This window comes from Lineus longissimus, chromosome 3 (genome assembly GCF_910592395.1).
Source record: "Lineus longissimus chromosome 3, tnLinLong1.2, whole genome shotgun sequence".
Classification (NCBI taxonomy): Eukaryota; Metazoa; Nemertea; class Pilidiophora; order Heteronemertea; family Lineidae; genus Lineus; species Lineus longissimus.
The window spans coordinates 3,510,266-3,529,575 of record NC_088310.1 but is presented as its reverse complement, the minus strand read 5'-3'; the positions used below and the strand labels follow the sequence as shown (position 1 = coordinate 3,529,575).

The 19,310-nt window shown below is 39.0% G+C and overlaps 1 protein-coding gene across 6 annotated transcripts in view; it reads left to right on the top strand.

Annotated features, from left to right (window-relative positions):
* Positions 1–19,310, top strand: part of LOC135485403 (calpain-9-like) — a 37,095-nt gene that overhangs the window by 13,030 nt on the left and 4,755 nt on the right. For 4 of the 6 annotated variants that reach the window (XM_064767395.1, XM_064767394.1, XM_064767393.1 and 1 more), the window contains exons 3-13: positions 2,252–2,330; positions 2,642–2,885; positions 3,227–3,404; positions 3,706–3,875; positions 4,054–4,131; positions 4,400–4,581; positions 4,930–5,093; positions 5,402–5,616; positions 6,893–6,929; positions 10,833–10,859; positions 13,886–14,018. In XM_064767395.1, the coding sequence (XP_064623465.1) occupies positions 2,252–2,330; positions 2,642–2,885; positions 3,227–3,404; positions 3,706–3,875; positions 4,054–4,131; positions 4,400–4,581; positions 4,930–5,093; positions 5,402–5,616; positions 6,893–6,929; positions 10,833–10,859; positions 13,886–14,018 (1,507 nt within the window). The remainder of the gene's footprint in view (positions 1–2,251; positions 2,331–2,641; positions 2,886–3,226; positions 3,405–3,705; positions 3,876–4,053; positions 4,132–4,399; positions 4,582–4,929; positions 5,094–5,401; positions 5,617–6,892; positions 6,930–10,832; positions 10,860–13,885; positions 14,019–19,310) is intronic. The other 2 variants (XM_064767391.1, XM_064767392.1) reach the window with 2 other exon arrangements.

The following is a 19,310-nucleotide window of genomic DNA, read 5'->3' as shown; positions in this document are numbered from 1 at the left end:
CATACCTTGGTCAATTTGCGTACCTGGATTCATTAGATGCCCTAGACCAACAGCCTGACGCTATTTGCACATTGATAGTTGGAATGCTCGTCAGCTGGATATGAATTCTTGTCAAAAGTTTCATAAGATCAATTTAGTATGTAATTTGTGTTGAACAACAGGTCCTAAAGGTCTCTGTATGTGGACAAGGCTAACCAACGCCATGCAGTGAGCTTGGAAATGAAAAGTTGGACATATTTAGCGAGAACAGAATGTTTAGCGTATGACTACTATCAAGTTTAGATTAATCCATACTTGCTACTATATATATAGTACAGTCATGACAGAGAGGAGCCAGCTGCCTGCACTGCCATTCCGTTGCTGTTATGTCTTGCACCACAGCCTACCTTAAAGACGATGTGAGTAATACTCACAGAGTTCTGTATGTTGGTATTCACCAAGTCAGATGATGCTCAAGGCTATACCTGTACTGGTGTGATATAAAAACAGACCCACGTCTGAGCTGAGGTACGCCTGGATTGCTGCAAATATCAGTGAATCAACAGCCTCACAGTTTCTTTAAAAGACTATAAACCAACTACCGTTGTTGTTTACCCAGTAAGATTTGACATCTCAATTCAGGTACCCCTTTGCTCGTCATGTTTGATCAGCATTGCAGCCCTCAGCCCTGAGCTGCAATTCTTCAAAATGTACAAAACCCTGGGAGTTGGTTAAAGAGCTTCCTTATGCACCCTCAGCCTGCCATACTCTTGGTATCTTACCCCAAGGAGTCCAACCCCAAATACAGGGCAGTCTCTTTCCCCTTTAAATCTTTGTGGCATGAATACCACAGCAGCCACAAGTAGGCCGTCAACCTCATTTTAGACGTTGAGGTCTTGCCAGAGTCAACAACATACTTCCCTTGGTGGGAATGCAGAAGACAGGATATATCGGTAGATCAAAAGACCAGATATATTATCATGGTATTGGTAATCCTAGTGGATATCGACTTTCTAAAGTTTACCATAATTTTCATCAAAATTCCTCAAATCATTTCCACCAAAGCAGTAGCTTACATACAAGAAACAGCTTGTCTGAAGCCGACAAAGGCCTGCTCCTGCAATTAGCACACATAACATTAGTATTCATGATCAAAAGAGCTGCCGATTAGGCCTAGTTAGATACACGGCAAAGATCAAAGGAGACTTCTCTCATAAAAAAGATAGTTATTGGAGCAAATTGATTTGCAGGTTGTTGTTTTCTAACATCGTGAGAATATGGCTTTTAAATATATAATATTTATTGATGGGTATTGACATTGACTTGACCGAGTGTTAAAAACGAATGATGACCCTAGATGACAAGTCACGAGCCAGTATCTACCCCTGAAAATTACATCACTTTGGCGGCAATAAGTTTTTTCTCTTCTTGATGGTGGTATCAAACTTTGAATTTGCACCTTTTCACTTCATGGTTGACTGAATTTCACGTTTCCTTTCATTTGATGGTTAATGCAATAGCCGATAGAATTGAAATCGAGCAAATATTATGTTTGTATGCCAAATCGTGTAAATCCCAAAATAAAATGATGGCAAACATTACCGTTTAACATTGTGCATCTAGAACTATTGATTACATGTTATTCCAATTTTCCACGAGTACAAAATTAGTTTTTTTTTGGTAAGAAAAATGAGGCATAAATATATAAACAGTCTTTATAACCTATCATCATGTTTCGTGGGCAAAACAATGGCCCACTTCTTCCTGATAAACGTATACCATTTACATCGCAGTTGGCGCTTAATGGGCTATTTCTAGCAGTTTATCGATATAAGTGAGTTATCCACTAATGATCACTTGATCAATATCCTTTAAACACTGTGGGAGTTTTTTTGCGATATGCTTTTGTGGCATGTCGCTTTTCTTAAATGAAGAAATGATTTGACCCTTTTTAGTAAGAAGACACTTGTGAATTAGATTTGCAGACTTTTGGCACAGTGGATGAATGCTGGTCTCCACTTTTTCAAAGGCACTTTCCACTGTACATGCAAAGAAAATAGATCTTGTAGACAGATGACAAAAAAGAACTCTTTTGCACCAAACATGAATATCTAGTGCTTCCATCTGTTGTTGTTGTGAATAACTTATCAAGTCAGCCTTTGCTGAAGTGTGAAAAATGTGTGCGTGTGACGTTTGTGGTGATAAAATTGAAATGCCTGTTTCTCAATTTGTACTTTCACAAACAATGTTTCTCTTGATTTTCTTCTTGTAGGAAATTGTTCCCCCTAATATGAAACCAGAGCTGTTCGTTGGCGGAGCAAGTCGTTTTGATGTGCAGCAGGGTATCCTTGGTAAGTGAAAGGGAAACTGCATGCCTTTTGTGACCCAGATATCAACAGGTCATGTGCGGGGACAGAATTGGCTGTTTGCTGCAAGTCTTCATTCAAGTGCTCCCCACAGCTTTGTCTTCAGTGGCTTTGGCTCCAGCCAAAAATCTTTATTGCGTCTAGGCCGGCATTTTTGCAATAATTGGTTCTGTGAAGCTTCCAAAACTCAAAGTTAGGAAGACCTTGTAGTGGACTCATGAATTTCCATGTTTTTCTTTCAAGCGTTGTCATCTGAAAAAAGAAAATTTGAAGATTTTAACTTTTACCCTTTTCAGGTGATTGCTGGCTGCTGGCCGCCGTAGCGTCGCTCTCTCTCCATAAAGAGCTCCTCCACCAGGTGATTCCTCCGCACCAGGACTTCAGTACCGGTTGCATCCGCTTCCGTTTCTGGCAGTACGGACATTGGGTCGATGTCCTTGTTGATGATAGGTTGCCAACATTCAATGGTCGCCTCATCTACATGCACTCAGCTGACTGCAATGAATTCTGGAGCGCCCTCCTTGAGAAGGCTTATGCCAAGTAAGACCATCACTTGATAAAATATATACTAAAAAAAAAGAAAAAGAATGTAAGACAAATGCAAGAAAAGTGTATATTACAGGGCTGACATTGGTGGCTCTCCATATCAGACTTGGAGTGAGATACTAATCCTGTACGTTCACCTTAGTTTGTAGTTATGTCAGGACAAGCTGCTGATCTCACTGGGGAGTGAAACATGCTGAGGAATTGAGTACGAAAGGCCCCCAAGCACTTTTCTGTCACTTTGGTATTCTTAAGATATAGAGGTTCTACAGTTCATCGAGATAAGAACAAAAGCAGAATAAAATGGTATTGACCAAACCAACTTTTATCTTGTCCAGGTTGACTGGTTGTTTTGAGAACCTGAAGGGTGGTCAGACCAGTGAGGCTATGGAGGATTTCACCGGTGGTGTGACTGAAATATTCAACCTGAGGGACAAGACTCCGGCGAATATGTTCAGCATCATGAAGAAGGCTGATGAGAGGTGCTCTCTTATGGGATGCTCAATTGATACACCAGTAAGCAAAATTAATACCAGCGTTTCTGTTGTCTCTTGTCCTAAAATGGATGAGAAAGACGCTAAATGTCTATGCCTCAGCTCCCTGTAGAACTTTGAAATTTTGAAATCGGACCAATACTAAGAATTTTAGAGACAGTTGCTTTCGCAAACAAGTTCTAAGGAAAACATCTTCTCTTCAAGGACTGATGAGCCCTGAAAAGGTATACGAACGACTGCACCCACTTGGGGATTCAATTAGCAAATACCCCATTACAACACGAGCTGTGTCTGTTCCACTGTATTATTGATGTTTTTTCCAGCCTGGTGGTGCGATCGAGGGCAAACTTGATAATGGCCTGATCATGGGTCATGCCTACAGTTTGACAGGTGTCCGTGATGTCAAGACAAGGAAATATGGTCAGGTGCAGCTTGTGCGTGTCCGCAACCCCTGGGGAAACTCGGCGGAATGGCTTGGCCCTTGGAGTGACAAGTAGGTTAAAATGCTGTGAAAATGCCGACTTTTTTTGCTGCAACCTACAACAGAGCCATGGCAATTTGATGATTGTTGTTGGCAAGCAGCTGCAGATTGGTTGAATTGCAGTCACTTTCTCAGAAACCAGGACACGCCCCCGCTATGCATAGTTATTTATCCATTCCTCTTGTTTCAGCTCAAATGAGTTGAAGAATTTGACTGCATCTGAGACGAAGACATTGGACATCTCAAAAGACGATGACGGTGAATTCTGGTAAGTGGCCTAGAAAGTGTGATAAGTGGTAAAGTGATCCCGATGTGGCCTCAAAGTGGTAAACTGATCCCGAATTAGTTGCAAAGTGGTAAACTGATTCACTGATTGCAGTTTGGTTACAGAGTGGTAAAGTGATTGAGGTGTGGTCTCGAAGTGGTAAACTGATTGTGATTTGGTCACTGCTTTGACCTTTGCTCTCCCATGTGTTGCTCTATGATCAATTAGTGAAGCTGCCATTCATAGCTATCATTTATCATTTTCCTTCCAGGATGTCTTTCCAGGACTTTATCACGCAGTACAGCAAGCTGGAGATCTGTAACCTTGGTCCTGACAGCATGTCTGGAGAGCAGGGCTCCCTCAGTGGCAAGAGCAAGCGCCGATGGGAAGCCTGTGTGGAAAGCAAGGCCTGGGTTAAGAGGGCTACGGCTGGCGGCTGCCGCAACAATATAGGTAGGCAGTCTAATGGCTTGAATCTAATAACTAGCAGTCATGACATCCCTGGTACAATCTCCACTTCTCGTATCAAAGTCCAGGTAGGTCTAACCTACCTAACCTGCCTCACTTGAACCAGGAACATGTTTGGTACTGGTCGGCTGGGGAAGCTATTTTCCAGGGTTATTATTGATTACAGACTATGAACACAAAACCTTTTACATGTAACTACATTTCACCCTGATTATAGTCAATGATATTATCATGTTCACTGTGACGTTATAGACCATGAATGCCCGCCCGTTCCCCAGTGGCCTTTTCATTTTCACATTGGCGCCTTTTCAAGTTGCATCTATTTCCTTTCAGACACGTTCCACACCAACCCTCAGATCCACGTCAAGGTGGTTGATGCCGACGAGGACGATGATGAAGAAATGGGAACAATCATTGTGGGTTTGATGCAGAAGAACATGAGGAAGAAACGTAGTGAGGGTGGAGACGTACATACCATTGGTTATGCAATCTATAAGGTACATCCTTACCATTAATTATGTTGTCTACCAAAGATTTGCTGCGATGGCAGGAATGAAGCTCACCCATGCCGTTAATTGATAGAACAGGAAATTTGGGAAGTTTTGGATTTCCATTTTCATGACTGACATTCTGTCCAGTTTCCTAGGTGGTGCTGAGGCGAATGAATACTATGTAATACATGTACATCTTAATCCTTTTCGTCGCCCGCAGAAGTATGATTTTGTGGAGTAGTTGCATGGCAAGAAGAGAAGAATTTGAGCTCATTATTTTCTCCTCCTTGTACTATGTACTGGTTCTACTGTAGGTAACTGATAGCGAGGCTGCAGCACCCCTTGATCAACATTTCTTCAAGACGCATGCTTCCTTTGCCAAATCCTACACGTTCGTCAACATGCGTGAGATCTGTGGCCGTCACAAGCTCCCCCCAGGCAACTATGTCATCATCCCATCAACCTTCGACAAGGACAAGCCAGCAGAGTTTATCCTTCGTATCTTCTCTGAAAAGCCGAATGAATCAGCGTGAGTAATATTTTTAAACATTTCTGATAGGGAATTGAGAAGATCATGTATGTAACTGGGAACAGGGTAGGAATAATGGTGAATAACTGCTTCTAGGTATGTACAATATTCCAAAGATAGATTAACTTCAAAAAGTGGTGATTGTTTTTCAGCTCATTGGAGTGGGCATTGACTTCCTACAGGTTAGGGCTAATCCATTATGCTAAAACCTATGCAGTTTCAAAATTGGGCAGTGCATTCTCATTCGGACACCCTGTATAATAATGCATTCTTGTGATGCAAGAATCTACTTGTGCTGTTGGTCTCTTTTATCCTCCCCTCTCCAGAGTAGATATATGCATCACCACCCTTTGCCTTGTTGAATGTTTATGAAGACTTTTTGACAACCTTTCCAATACTTGAAGTGATAAAAATTGAGCATGATACATGGGGGTGGTTCCCATTGCAGGTGAAACTGCCCTGACAATTGTTTTGGCACTTGATAGTGATAACGTATTGATCTTTAACACTTAAGAATTGGTACCAGAATGAAGAGGGGTCATGCCTTTAAGAGGGAGGGTGTGCCTGTAAGATGCACATTAATACTTGCATCAAATAAAAATATCATGTATTATAAATTTGGCAGCTTAATGCAGCCTCACTTTGTGAATTTCCAATTATCAGTATCGACATCTTTCTCCGACCCAATGAATAGACTTAAGTCAGATACCTGGCAACGACATGGCTGTTGTGAAAGCTTCTCTTTTCCCTAATGCATTGTACAATAGCATGACCTTCCCAAATTTGTTTCAAACCTGGTGATATCTGAGCTGTTGAGAGGACAGTAAGTTACCGGTTTGTATCTTGCCAACTGTGAACTTGCAATCTTGTCATTATAATGATGCAAGGTGGGGGGGGGGGGGGGGGGGGGGCTGGGGGGGGTCTCAAACTTGCAAGTATGGCCACATAAGGTTGTTTAAGGATTATTCAGGCAAGGCTGTAGGAGGTCTGTTCCTGTTACAGGCTGGAGCAAGGTTGTTGGTCTGACCTGTTGATATGAATTGTTCATTCTTCAAATTACGCGCAAATTTAAAGCGTAACATGTGATGCTGTGAAAATGTGAACCCATCTTATCAATGTATGTATTTGGCTGGGCAACTTCTACCTCTCAAGTGGTAGCAATGAGAAGAGAACACCCCTTGGCCATGCTGGTAGCAGAGTGGAAACAAACCAAAATCTGGCATTTCAGATTGTTGGTGATGAATTTGTCTAAATTCTCATTATTTTCTGTTTACAGACATTTGGATGAGGAATGTGGAATGACGGATGTCCAGGTAAAGTATTTGTCTATTCTGACCTTATGTCCACATAATCGTAGATGGTATATTCACTTTTACACCTGCAGGTGAATGTTTAACTGTTTTGTAGACTTCTAGTACTTAAACTGTTGTACTTTCTTGAAGTTTTCCATACTCAGGGTTTACATTTTCCACAAAACCATTTTTATATGTTTAAACTTTTAGTGTTTTTGGATACGAAATCTGAGTCGTTTTCCAAGTTGGGCACATTTAGGATTCAAAATAAACTACTCTCTTTTATTCAAAATGTTAAATGATAAAATGCCATGAACAGGTAGTTCACATTGTGAATTGTGTTATGAAATAATTTAGTAATTTTTTCTTCTGAGCATGTTCAAATAACACTTTGAAATTGGCCGCCCACTCCACACAGTTATTAATCTATTTACCTATGAACTTTTAGCGCAAGTTAAAGGTAGGGTAAATCGAAGGCAACAAGTCATTCTGATGAACTGACTTGCCTTCAGAGCTTGGAAGGGTCTGGTGACCGACCCATGTAACATAGGGATGCACTTGTGTGATGGTATACTATAATTGAATGACTTCGAAACTTGATTTCCAGTCGTCAAGAGAAGTGTTATGAAATCATTAAATGTTTCTGTCATCCTCTTCAACATTGCAAGTTGCCTGGTTGGTTCAGTGGTCAAACTGAACCTGCACGTCTAGGAATGCATGTTGTCATGTCGGCAGGAGCTTTCTATAAATCACTTTTTGCTCTCCATGACTTCACTGTAAATAGTCTGGCCAAATGGCACAGCGATAAGAAGGATGTTCAAAATCAACTTCAGCACCTGTCACCTCCGAGTTATGGGTTCAACTCCCACAGAGAGCACTACTCTTTTTTACACTGCAGGTTTCCTGTGGGGTCTTGGATTTCTTCTATACATTACATTACAATCATCGAACATTGTTATAGAGTTAATAATGCCGTAGTTGAGGCTAAGCTCAACTCTCAACGTAACATTTCAAAGTTGGCTGTGGATTTCTTAAAAGCAGCCTTTAGGAGATCCTTACTCAGTGGACAGGGCATATTGTGCATCACCTGACTGAATGAATTTAGATAGTGTCATTAGACATAGATGCATGTGGTATGTTGTGTGTTTCCCGAGGTGAAATCAAGTGAGAAATCATTGTTATATAGGCCTAATCTGAGGCGTGCGCCAGCACGGCATGATCTTGCACCAGACAACAGACCCATGTGAGTATTCATTATTGTTTAGAATAAATTTGGATGTTTTGTCAGTCAACTGCTGAGGAGCAGCTTTTCCTGGGAACATTGGTAACATGGAAACACTGATATACTGGTTACATTCATTGACTCATGGAAAAGGTTTCCCTCTTATATGTTACAAATTAAGTATCTTGTATTTCCAGGCTTCATTCTCACCTTTTCTTGACAGCATGCGCGAGTAGAATTTTAAATCCCAGAAATTTGTAGTGTTTCATTTTGGCTCAATAAGCGTTGATGTAATTCTTGATTTCCAGAGGAAAACAATGGAGGAAAAAAAGGCCACTAAGGGGGCTCAGAAAACGCAACCTGATGTAAATCTTATAAGAACATTTTTGAAACAGAACTTTATTTTGTGTTGCTGATTAAAGTTTAGCTTTGAAGGAAGGGGTCTAGGAATGAATAAGATTTCATCATATTTCATAGATTGTTTTGATTCTTAGGTTTTCCATGATATTATGCTTTATCAAAATGTGATTTGATGTTCTAAAGGATGTTGAATTTTGTGTACTGGCATTTTTAAGGTGTTTTGGTATTTACGGCAAAAAGCTGGTCCTCCTTTTTTGATCATGAGTCGTGCAAGTTTCCATATTTCCTGCAAAAAAAAGAAGAATTAAAGTCATAAAATCAATACATTTCATTGAACATGGTGGAAAATTGTTGACCTGGTCATGGAAGGTGATCTACCTGGCTATAACCTTAACAATCATTCTCGAATGCATGTTTTATGCAGTTTTTAGATATCATTTGCTTACAAATCGAATTGAATTTCTAAACTTATTAATAAGGCTAATGAAATTTCATGAATGTTTCTCATTTCAGTGATTTGTTCCTCATACTTGTTTTAGTTGTACAGTGCATGAATGAATGGGATGAGATAGTTGTATGCAGTAAGCTTTTGATTAATTGGTCATCAGAAGGATTGATAAAGCAGCTTTTTCATACATTTTTGCTGAGCTCATGTTGAGCAGCGCCATGTGACAGCAAATTCCTTCCTTTTTGGGGTCAGTTTAAAAAAAATGTTGCTAAATTGGCCAGTGATAATAGAGCATGGACTTGGATTCTGAACTCAGGTCAGTCCATGTCGACTGTCAGGTTGCTGAAAAACTGCAATTTAAATCATTCTACTTCCACCTATTTGAAAACCCGGTGCTGAATTATCATAACCTGCAGATGAAAAATTAATTGGTTTAGCTGTATGAACTTTTCTTAATGTTCTTGAATGCGAATATGTGTGCATGTCGGAATGATTTTTAGAAGCCAATACATGTATATCAATGTGAAAAATAGAACAATGCGTACTTAGTAAAAGTCAGTAAACATTAACGCAAATCCCTTTTCTGGAAATTAAAATGTAACTTGTTATTTCTACTGGTGTTCGTATTTATATGTTTATGTCTTCTTACCTTTTGTTCCCCTATCCCAGCTTTCAGACACTGCTCAGCCACCCAAACTCTCTGTTTGGGGATTCCAAACATGCGATATCTTCCTGCACAGCAAGCAAGCTCACACTGACCGGGTTGCTCATCATAGATTGTCAGTATGGTCTCTGCAGTAAATTACAACAAAAATACGTTAAAATAAAAATATAAAATAAATTCATAAACTGTGTATGAAGGGCGGTTTGAAGATTTTGTTTTGATTTTTCAGTCAAGTCCCGGAACAGGACTTGCAATGCATGTTGATTTCAATGAAAGTTCTAATATAATTTTAGATTATCAGAATTCTAACCTAAAACCCGAAAAGTAAAATTTGATAGTTGTTATTGTTTAGAAGCTAACTGTTAGTTATTTCCCCAGATCTTGCTATTTTGATGTCTCAAGCTAGGAGCCCACATTACTCACAGACATCACTTGCATGTGCTCCTGGTTTGACTAATTGGCCTGCATGCACCCAAACAATATATCTACACATTAATGAATTATATCAAAAAAACAGTTATTTGTTTCTTATATATTTTACTACAAAACTTCGCCTCCTTATTTGACTAATACTTATGCATGCACTGGTGTATCTGTCTTTTATGTGTTTTCTCTATATATTACGGTACCTGTTACATCCTTGTTTACGTCATTTATCTTCGTCATACTTACCATTAGGAAACATACAAGTCACTTCTGACCAGTAGAGTGATAACTTGTAACATCTGTTTCAGGTCCGTGCTATTCACCATCACCAATGAGAGACAAATATCAAGTGGGCTATTTGGCAAGCAAGACTCCTGGGCAAGAAATCATTACGGTCACACAATCACGATGTGTCAGTTGTACCCATCCTTATAAAATATTCGGGTGGGTACTCGACTTGCATTTCAGCCCAAGGGATCTTGCTTGCAAATCTAATGTGCCAATGGGCATATCATACCGCAGTGTACTCCACAAATAAACCCACCAAAATGGTGGGTTATTGATTTGCATGGTCACCCCAATTTCACAGAAATGCCCGGTAGGATTGCCGCATCCATTCAGAAAAGTGAAAGCAGGGTGAGGTTGGGCCATCCTGCTGTCTAAATGCAATGGAGAACACTGTATGTGGTTTTACACCCATTTGTCATTTGTCTCTCACTCCTATGCTAATGCTTCTCTCTCTTGTTTATTCTTTCCGTTCACGTCACTGTCTTCCGTTCACCGCACCTCTGTGTTCGTCTGTAGCCGGGTGGAGATGGCGTAAGTTCTGAGGTAGAAGAGTAAACTATGTTTTATGCATCTTCCATGCAGTGTGAGATGCATCACTGTGGCCAGTGTCTCAATCTAACGGGTCACAGGATATTTGAAAGAGGGTACAAACTACAAAATACACATTCACGCACTCGCTTGCTCAATCCCATGACCAGCTATGGTCGTAGGGGCACCATTACAGTTGGCATTGGTGGTACGTGGCCCCATGCAGCCTCTGTGCGATTGGAATCATTGTCAGTTACAGCCTCACTGTTAGAACTACAGTGTAAATGGATGAGTGATGAAACATTGTGGCGTAATTTCTCCCCTCAGATACTCTGTGACCCATTACATAAAAGACCTGGTAACCTTGCACTCTGGAATGGTATGGATAATTGTTGATATCTCTCAAATCTGAATGTCCAAATCCCAATTCAAATTTGATCCTTGATTAATGTCTTGATCCATGTTTATCCGTTTCAAATAATCGGTGTTCATATTTGTAATTTAAGAAGTTCTTTTGAAATTAAAAGCAGTTTTACTCTAATAAACATGGGTCTTATTGTCAAATGTGGCTAATGGTCATTTTTAACATAATTTATTACATGTAGCTACAAGGGCGTGGCTGTATATTCTGTTTGTCTCTCATTCCGAGACAATTTTGGATTCAGAGCTAACGCCTAACGCTAACACCTTTAATCATTTTCGTGCTGTGGTCCAGCTCTATCTATAATTATGTTTGTAGAAACCAAGACATTTAATTTTCTTGAACATGTAGCAGTCACCCCCCTGTTTTTTCCTTCTGTTCGGGTTATTAGGTAAGGTTGTGTTACAATTATAGCCCTGGCCAGGTAGCTCAGTCAACGTTAAGAGTATAAAAAGTGTTGACATTAAAGGGAACTGGAACCGCCGAGCGATTTATTCAACTTTTCGACTTTCGCCGCCCGAGAAAGTCAAACTTCCAACTTCCTATTCGAGTTCAGATTTGTAGCTCCACCCCCAGTGCCCGAGCATGCGCAGTTCAATTTGTTATTATTGAGAATCATGTGAGAATCATGTGAGAATCACGTGAGTCATGCGATCTTTCATTCATGAGTTTTCGTAGTAAATTCCATAGTAGTGACGTCACTCAATGATTGACAGCTAGGCGCCATGTTTCATTCATGCCTCGTTCTGATCACCCGATACGCGGGAAATGAAAACGAGGTCATACGAACTGGCTTGGTGGTTTCAGTTCCCTTTAAGTACTACTATTGTGAATGAAATTGAGCTGTCTCCAACACCGATTGAGCAACCTGGCCCTGGGACAAGCACAGCGTTGCCTTACCTAAAACATCCTACTTCTTGAATTAAATTCCCACTTGATAGCCCTCATTGTCTTCAACCCAAGTATTACAACAACATTATATTAGGCATATTACCACTTCCTAAAGTTATTCTTCTCCAAATAAACCCTTCGAACCTGGATAAGGCTCACTTGTTTCTGCAAAAAAGGCTAGCCCCTCAAAAACAACCAAGTTTTTATCCCTGTGAAAAAACGCATCACCCAAATTAGTTAGTTAAAACATATATCCCTTATCTCTTCTTCAATTTATGTTATCCACAAAAGTCTTATGCAATGAGATATCAAATCCTACCATCAAATCTACCCCTCACTCCCTTATGCATGCCCCAAATTCAAAATGCCCCAAAGTGTTTTATGAAACTAAATCACTGGGTTATGCAAATGACTTGTAAAAAAGACTTAGCTTAGTTTTAGTTAGTTTTTAGTTGATTTGGCTTTAATGCGATATGGTTTGTTTTGTAGTGTGTTGTGTGATGAACGAATTCGGGTCTAAATTTAGTTTGCGGAAATTGTTTTGCGTTTGAGAAGAAACCATGTGCGTAGCAAATCTGTTGATGATTAGAGTTATGTGATTGAGAGATTGTGAGAGTGTGTGATGTAGTGGGGAGATTTTTCTGTGATACGTGACAACTTCTCTGAGATACGTGACAACTTTCTGTGACACGTGACAACTTTCTGTGATACATGACAACTTTCTGTGACACGTGACAACTTTCTGTGATACATGACAACTTTCTGTGACACGTGACAACTTTCTGTGATACATGACAACTTGTGATACGTGACAACTTTTTCTGTGATACATGACAGCTTTCTGTGATATGGGTTGGTTGAAAGTTTTTTTTTACAGATTAGACAGGAGGGTAATTTTATACCATTTTCGTAAGCTGCAAGCTTTTAGTGGCTCCATGTGTGAATCTTCTGAATCATGAATTTGAAATTATTTGATGTGTGACATTGTTGACTTTGAGCGCATTCTGTGCTTTCAAGCTCATTAGAGTTACTTTTGACATCTGTAGCATGCTTATTTCAAACAAAAAAAGTTGATGTATCACAAATGTGTGGCTTCTTCGTGTTTGAACAGTTCATTTAATCAAAATGGAAATCGATCATTTCAATCAACCTACCAGTTTTATGTCATTATCGTGTCATCGATCGTGAATAGATACAACCTTCATTCGAGGTTTTGCAGAGTTAACATGTGTACATTGCACATAGCATACGGAAATTGAGGGATGTCAGTTGTGATTGTGATTGGTATTGTCTTATAATGGTTTCTTCAGATGCATAGTATTATGCACCTGGGTGGTGGATAAATCTATTGATAGTCTTTTTGGTAGATCTATCCAAACTGCTGAAACGAATGATTGCCTCCTGAAGTCTGTCTAGCCAACTGGTTGCTGCACACAATGTTTGAACCACAATTTATTTCTTGGAAAGTAGCAAGAACTGCTTAGCATCAAGGCGTCAGTCCTGAGATGTTTTCAGGTTGAATTGCAGTTATGACTCCCAAACCATCTAAGAACTTCTTATGAAAGGTTTGGGTCCCTGTCTGATATGATACAAAAAAGCCCTTAATTGCTTACAGTAGCTACTGGTACATTCTCGGCGATACAGATTTTAGTAGGCTTCATCCCTTCAGAGTGCATAATCATTTCTTGCCAATTGTCGGGTTCCTCATCATCTTCCCGTATCATTTTAGCGTAAACCCAAGACGCACGAGGAGCTGCAGCAGGAGCAGGTCCTGAAGGAGCTGTTCAACAAGGTTGCTGGGTATGATGAGGCAGTCGATGCGTACGAACTGAGGAACATCCTCAATACTGCCTACAAGAAAGGTAGGTTTTGGGAAAATATTTTTTAACAGTTGTCATGACTGTTGAAATGTTTTAATTTGAAGATAGTTCAAGCTGGCAATTTGCTGCGGCGATTTGGTTGTGGCACTGTTAAGTAATCTGATGGTTGGCCCTGGTCAACTGGCGGCACATTTGCATTAGCATAGCTGCATCATCTGCAAGGCTTGTATGTGAACAAAATATATTCCAACTAGCATTTACCAGAAGGGGACAATCGCAAGTCTGCCTCAAACATGAATCGCCACAGTAGATTCTAAGTTTTGTATGAGCTCTAAATCATTATCATAATTTTCTTGAGTTCGTTCAAGGCAAAGTGGTACTAATTTGAACTAGTACACATATTTTGTCATTCTGTGTGGCGTTCCTAAAGGAAAGTTTGCATGATGGCTGTCTTGCCTTGAAGTCTTGTCCTTCCACATTGATTGAAACTTTTGACAACCTAACCTTGTAGTTGTAACAGCCAGACCCTTGTATATAAGTGGCCCTGAATGCGTTTATCCAGTGGCTTTTGTGTTATGATGCTTAGTTTAGATTGTGGCCTGTTTGATGTCTTCAAAAATATCATTATTTGGATTATGGACTGTACAGTGAAGGTATGTAAGATCTCCTTTAAAATGAAAAGTTTCTGCAACTGAGTGGCATCGAGATAATGGTTGTTACCAAGTTATCGCTAATGGTTTCTGTATGACCCCATCAGCAGACACTGCTGGTTTGGAATTGATCTTTAGTCCATAATCCAAGAATGTTAATATATCGGAATGCTTGTGAATGATATTATTTGTACATAGCCTATTTATTATGCTCATCAACAAAGGTGGACAGAGCTGCTCTTAATTTGCCAGACTTTAGCTTAATCATGAATTCAATATTTGACCTTGTGCTTTGCATGGTGGCATTGAAAAGTGTCTAAATAAGAAGCTTAAAATGAGGAAAATGGACTAGAAATAAGACACCAGAAGTAAAAATAAACGTTAGTGTCTCGTTCTGGGCGGATCAGGAAGCTTATCAACTAACCAAAGAAGACTTCTTTGAGTCATGTTTTGGGATGTTAAGCTGGATAGCTGTAACAATTATCGAAAATGGGCCTTGATTGAGCTACAATGCACTCATTTCGTCCCACCATGTTTTCTACTCGAGTGGAGTGAGTACCAATCTATTAGAGACGGTGACGTTCTGTGTCAAATGGCCGTGTCTGGCAGAGCTCATGATTCCGTAGTTGCTTTTCAACTAGATATCATTGACATTGAAAATGAATTGATTAAAATATGATTAGAATTTCTGGTGTCATTTTGTGGCTTGAGATTGTTATTGTTTCTTGCAGGCAAATATTACAAAGCAAGAGGTGTTACCTCAGGTGTGTTTGTGTCCTATTCTTGAAAAATAATGTCGGTCGATGAATATAACTCGATGAAATATAACATCCTGATTGTTGAAATATAACACCTATTTGTTGAAATTTATATAATCTATTTGTTGAAATAACATCTAATTTATTTTGTGCCTTTTTGCATGTTTGCTAATGTTTTAACCCTTTAATGTTGGTTAATTATTGCATGGTGCTACCAGCTCCAGGAGGTAAGGATTGATGGACACACTTTTTTATTTTGGTTTTTATTTTGCATTTTTGTTTTTTTGTTTTTGAAATTATTTGGAAGCGGGGCAGGGTAGTCTCAGCGTCAGAAAGGGAAACATTGAGATGCAGTTGGTAAAAATCATAACTTAGAACACATTTCAGGTGGTTAAGAAAAACAACAATTGATGAAACATTGTTGTTGACATAATTTTGGAACGCATGGTGGTGACTAAGGGTAGAAACTAAGTTCTAAATCATTTGCTTGTGGTAAAAGTATTCATATTTACCAAAGAATAGGAAAGAAGTTTGTCTATGTGTATCAACTTCAACTGGCATGCACACTAACTTTACTGGCACGAGTGTGGCCAAATTCAGCATGGGAAAAAGTAAACTAACACTCCTGCCGCATCACATGACATCATCCATTACCATATCCAGTGTTCCTTTTAGGTCTAAGGTCTTTTAAGGACAGAATTAAAAGTTGGGCCTCAGATCTGACTGGTGATAGTACAGTTACTGGTAAGTCAATTTAAGGAACCCCAGACTTGGTGGAGATAGACCAGTTGCCATTTGCTGAAAGTTCATGGCTTGATCTGGCTTTGGAAAGTGTTCTGACAGCAGTTAGCCAAGTTCAGATTTCGTCTGGCTTGGCTGTGTCTGGAATCGTTTAGGTTAACACTGCCAGCCTGCTGGGGTTCAATTTGACTGCTTGACTCAACATCTCAACGTTGGTTGTCACTGGAATGAAACTGACAACCATTCTATTTCTTAAGCTGAAGCTACCCTGTTCTTATCACCATACTATCTTGCACTCTTTGCCAATTATTGGCAAACCGTCCAAAATTTATCATCTCAACAATTGGTCTGAAATGTCTGTAGATTTACAGTCTTCTCTTCCAGAAGTGCTTGTACATTTGAAACAGGCATTCCTTCTAAAATTGCCTGTACATTCTTCAAAATATACAGGCATTTCTTCCACTGAAATGAGATGGAAACAAGGCTTTTATAGTAGAATAGTTACCGATATGTTACGGTTATAGGTCCCTAGGAGATGAGCTTTGGTGTTCAAAGATCCTAGCTTTACCTTCTAAAGTTTCAGAGTTTACAATGATCTTAGGCTGAAATCAAAGCTTTTTGTGCTTACGATGTATGTAGAAGAGCATTAGCTTTTAGTTAGTAACCAATTGCTAAACAGAAAAAATAGTATTTCTTGTTTCAATAACTGATTTGATGCTGTTTTATTTAAGGGGGTGGACTCCTAGGTAACTCCAAGTGATAACCATGCTTTAAATGTCAGCCACAATTTTACACACAAAATGCTGATTGTAAAAATGGTGTTGTGCCTTGCTTATTTGTTGCAGTAATATCACAGCAATTAAAATTGTTGAAGGAGTGCAACAGGTTTTTACAAGCAGTATTATCTGTTATATGCAATTCAGGCATTACGTTTTAGAAATCAAGTCGCATTAGATGTAAAACAATGTTAGAATATCCCAGCTTTTGAAGTCAGTCTTCACACATTTTAAAGCAAAAATTTCATTCAGTCCACACAAAGATACTTTCTTGTGGTTGCTTGTGTGCCAGTGATCATTGGCACAGTCAACATTTTTTCAATCATATGAAGATACAACCTTCAGGGTCTTGCATGGTCAAGTCACTGCTTGGTTTGGCTAATCGCATGCCTTTTGGGACGGTTCTCGATATCCCAATGATGTGAATTCTTGTTTGGTCTGGCAGACACGAGAAGGGATAGAAATGCTGGTCGAGGTATGATGAATAATACATCTGAAAATGTTCTATTTGGAATGCCTAGACCAGAGCAAATAGGTATGCATATAACATGAATGGTTTCTACAGCAAGCATGGATAATTTCATGTCGGTGCCTCATGGTCCGAAAGAAAACACATTTAAATAACTTTTTTAATGATGGTTCTTTAACTTGAGAGAATTTGCACTGAACTTTTACATAAATACACCACATAGGATAGTCACATTGCAATGCTTTTAGCAAATACATTTTGAGCAATTTGTTGCATAAAAATATTTGTTGTTCTGGCTACTGGTTGCTGACGAACACAGTAGTTTGCACTTGTCACAGTTTCACTTTGATAAAGCTTTAAATCCACACATGGTAGAATGAATAGTTAGTTTGTAGCCAAACTGTACACATACTGAACACACATACAACTCATCTCACAAAGCCTTACTTAATGCATTTGCAGTAATGTTCAATCATGAGCCTGCACATTTTATGTTGTTTCACAAGACTTTGAATGAACTATCATATTCTGAGCACCCGAGTGAAATGTTGATGTCCCACAAACTACCTGTCCTTTCTCTGGAACCCACTGTTCCAAATGAACATTTAATTCTGTCCTTTTGAATTTCTTCTTCTCGCTTACATCTTTTGACAATCTGAATTTTGTAAAGAAACTACGAGAAAGTTTGATAAGCTTGGAATTGAAATTTGTGTCAAATTACAGTCTCCTACTACATGACGTTTGGCGGGAAACCATATGTACTCTATTGTCATTCGATGTCAGGTACAACCAACTTAATACAGCATAGGATCCACTGAAGTCAAACCACCGGAATATCCGATTGATGATTGAGTCAGATCATTGAAAGATAAATTTTTTATCACGTTCTTTTTAATGAGACTATCTCTTTGTCATTATGAAACAGGTTTCCTAGGTAAACTTTAAATCAATAAAATCTCATACTTCTGGCTTACATTGCTGTACTATCGTGCTTGATTGCCATTAACTTTCCATTTTGGTACTCATTAACAGTTTTTAAGTTATCATCATATTTTTTTCTATGATGACAGTATTTTAACTTGATATTAAAGTAAAGTTTCTTTTGAAAATAATGGGCAGTTAATGTAGGCAGTGTCGTGTAGTATGGTCCAAAATACAACCCATGTGGAGACCCGTGGTTGCCAGTTTTAACAGTTCTACATCTAAAGTGTTCATCCTAGGAGTTGATAAAAAGTTTGCTTAATTCATCTAGTTCAAGTTTTTCGTTCTCTACTTTGATAAGTTTCCCTAAACAACCATTTTAGTCCGTTTCTTTTAAGTTTTACATCATTTCAAATTCGAATCCTAATCCTATTTCATTTCAAAGTACATTGTATACCTTTTCATAACATATCATCCTTGGAAGTGGGTTTGTATACATCAGGATCTTTTATACAAAAGAACAAGAAAATAATATGTTAGGCGTGTCTCATGGCTCTAATTTGTCAGACAAAGAATTGCTTAGGTATGTTCAGTAAAGTATCAGTTGGAGCCTTTTCAGATATTTCCTTATGCATCCTAAAATGAACATCTTCTTTTTCTTGTCACATATTGTTACCAGTCACAGTACACAGAAACACGACCATGCATTTAAAAACGTTTTCTGCATTGTAGTGCATCTACTTAAATATATGTGCATTCACTAAACTCATACTGTGCATCTACAAAAGTATATTCTAGAATCATACCAGGCTTCATAATCATAGTTACCTATCTAAAGCACGACATACATGAGAGACTGAATCAAAGGCAACAGTTGTAGCAACTAAAAATCTACATTGCCATGGATCAAAATGAGTCAACTGTCTTTCTCTGTCTCGGGCAGTTGTACTTGATTTAGTTGCCTGTGTGTGCCCTAGTTAAAGGTCAGGTTCGTTCGTTAGAAGTTTGAAATTTGAAAT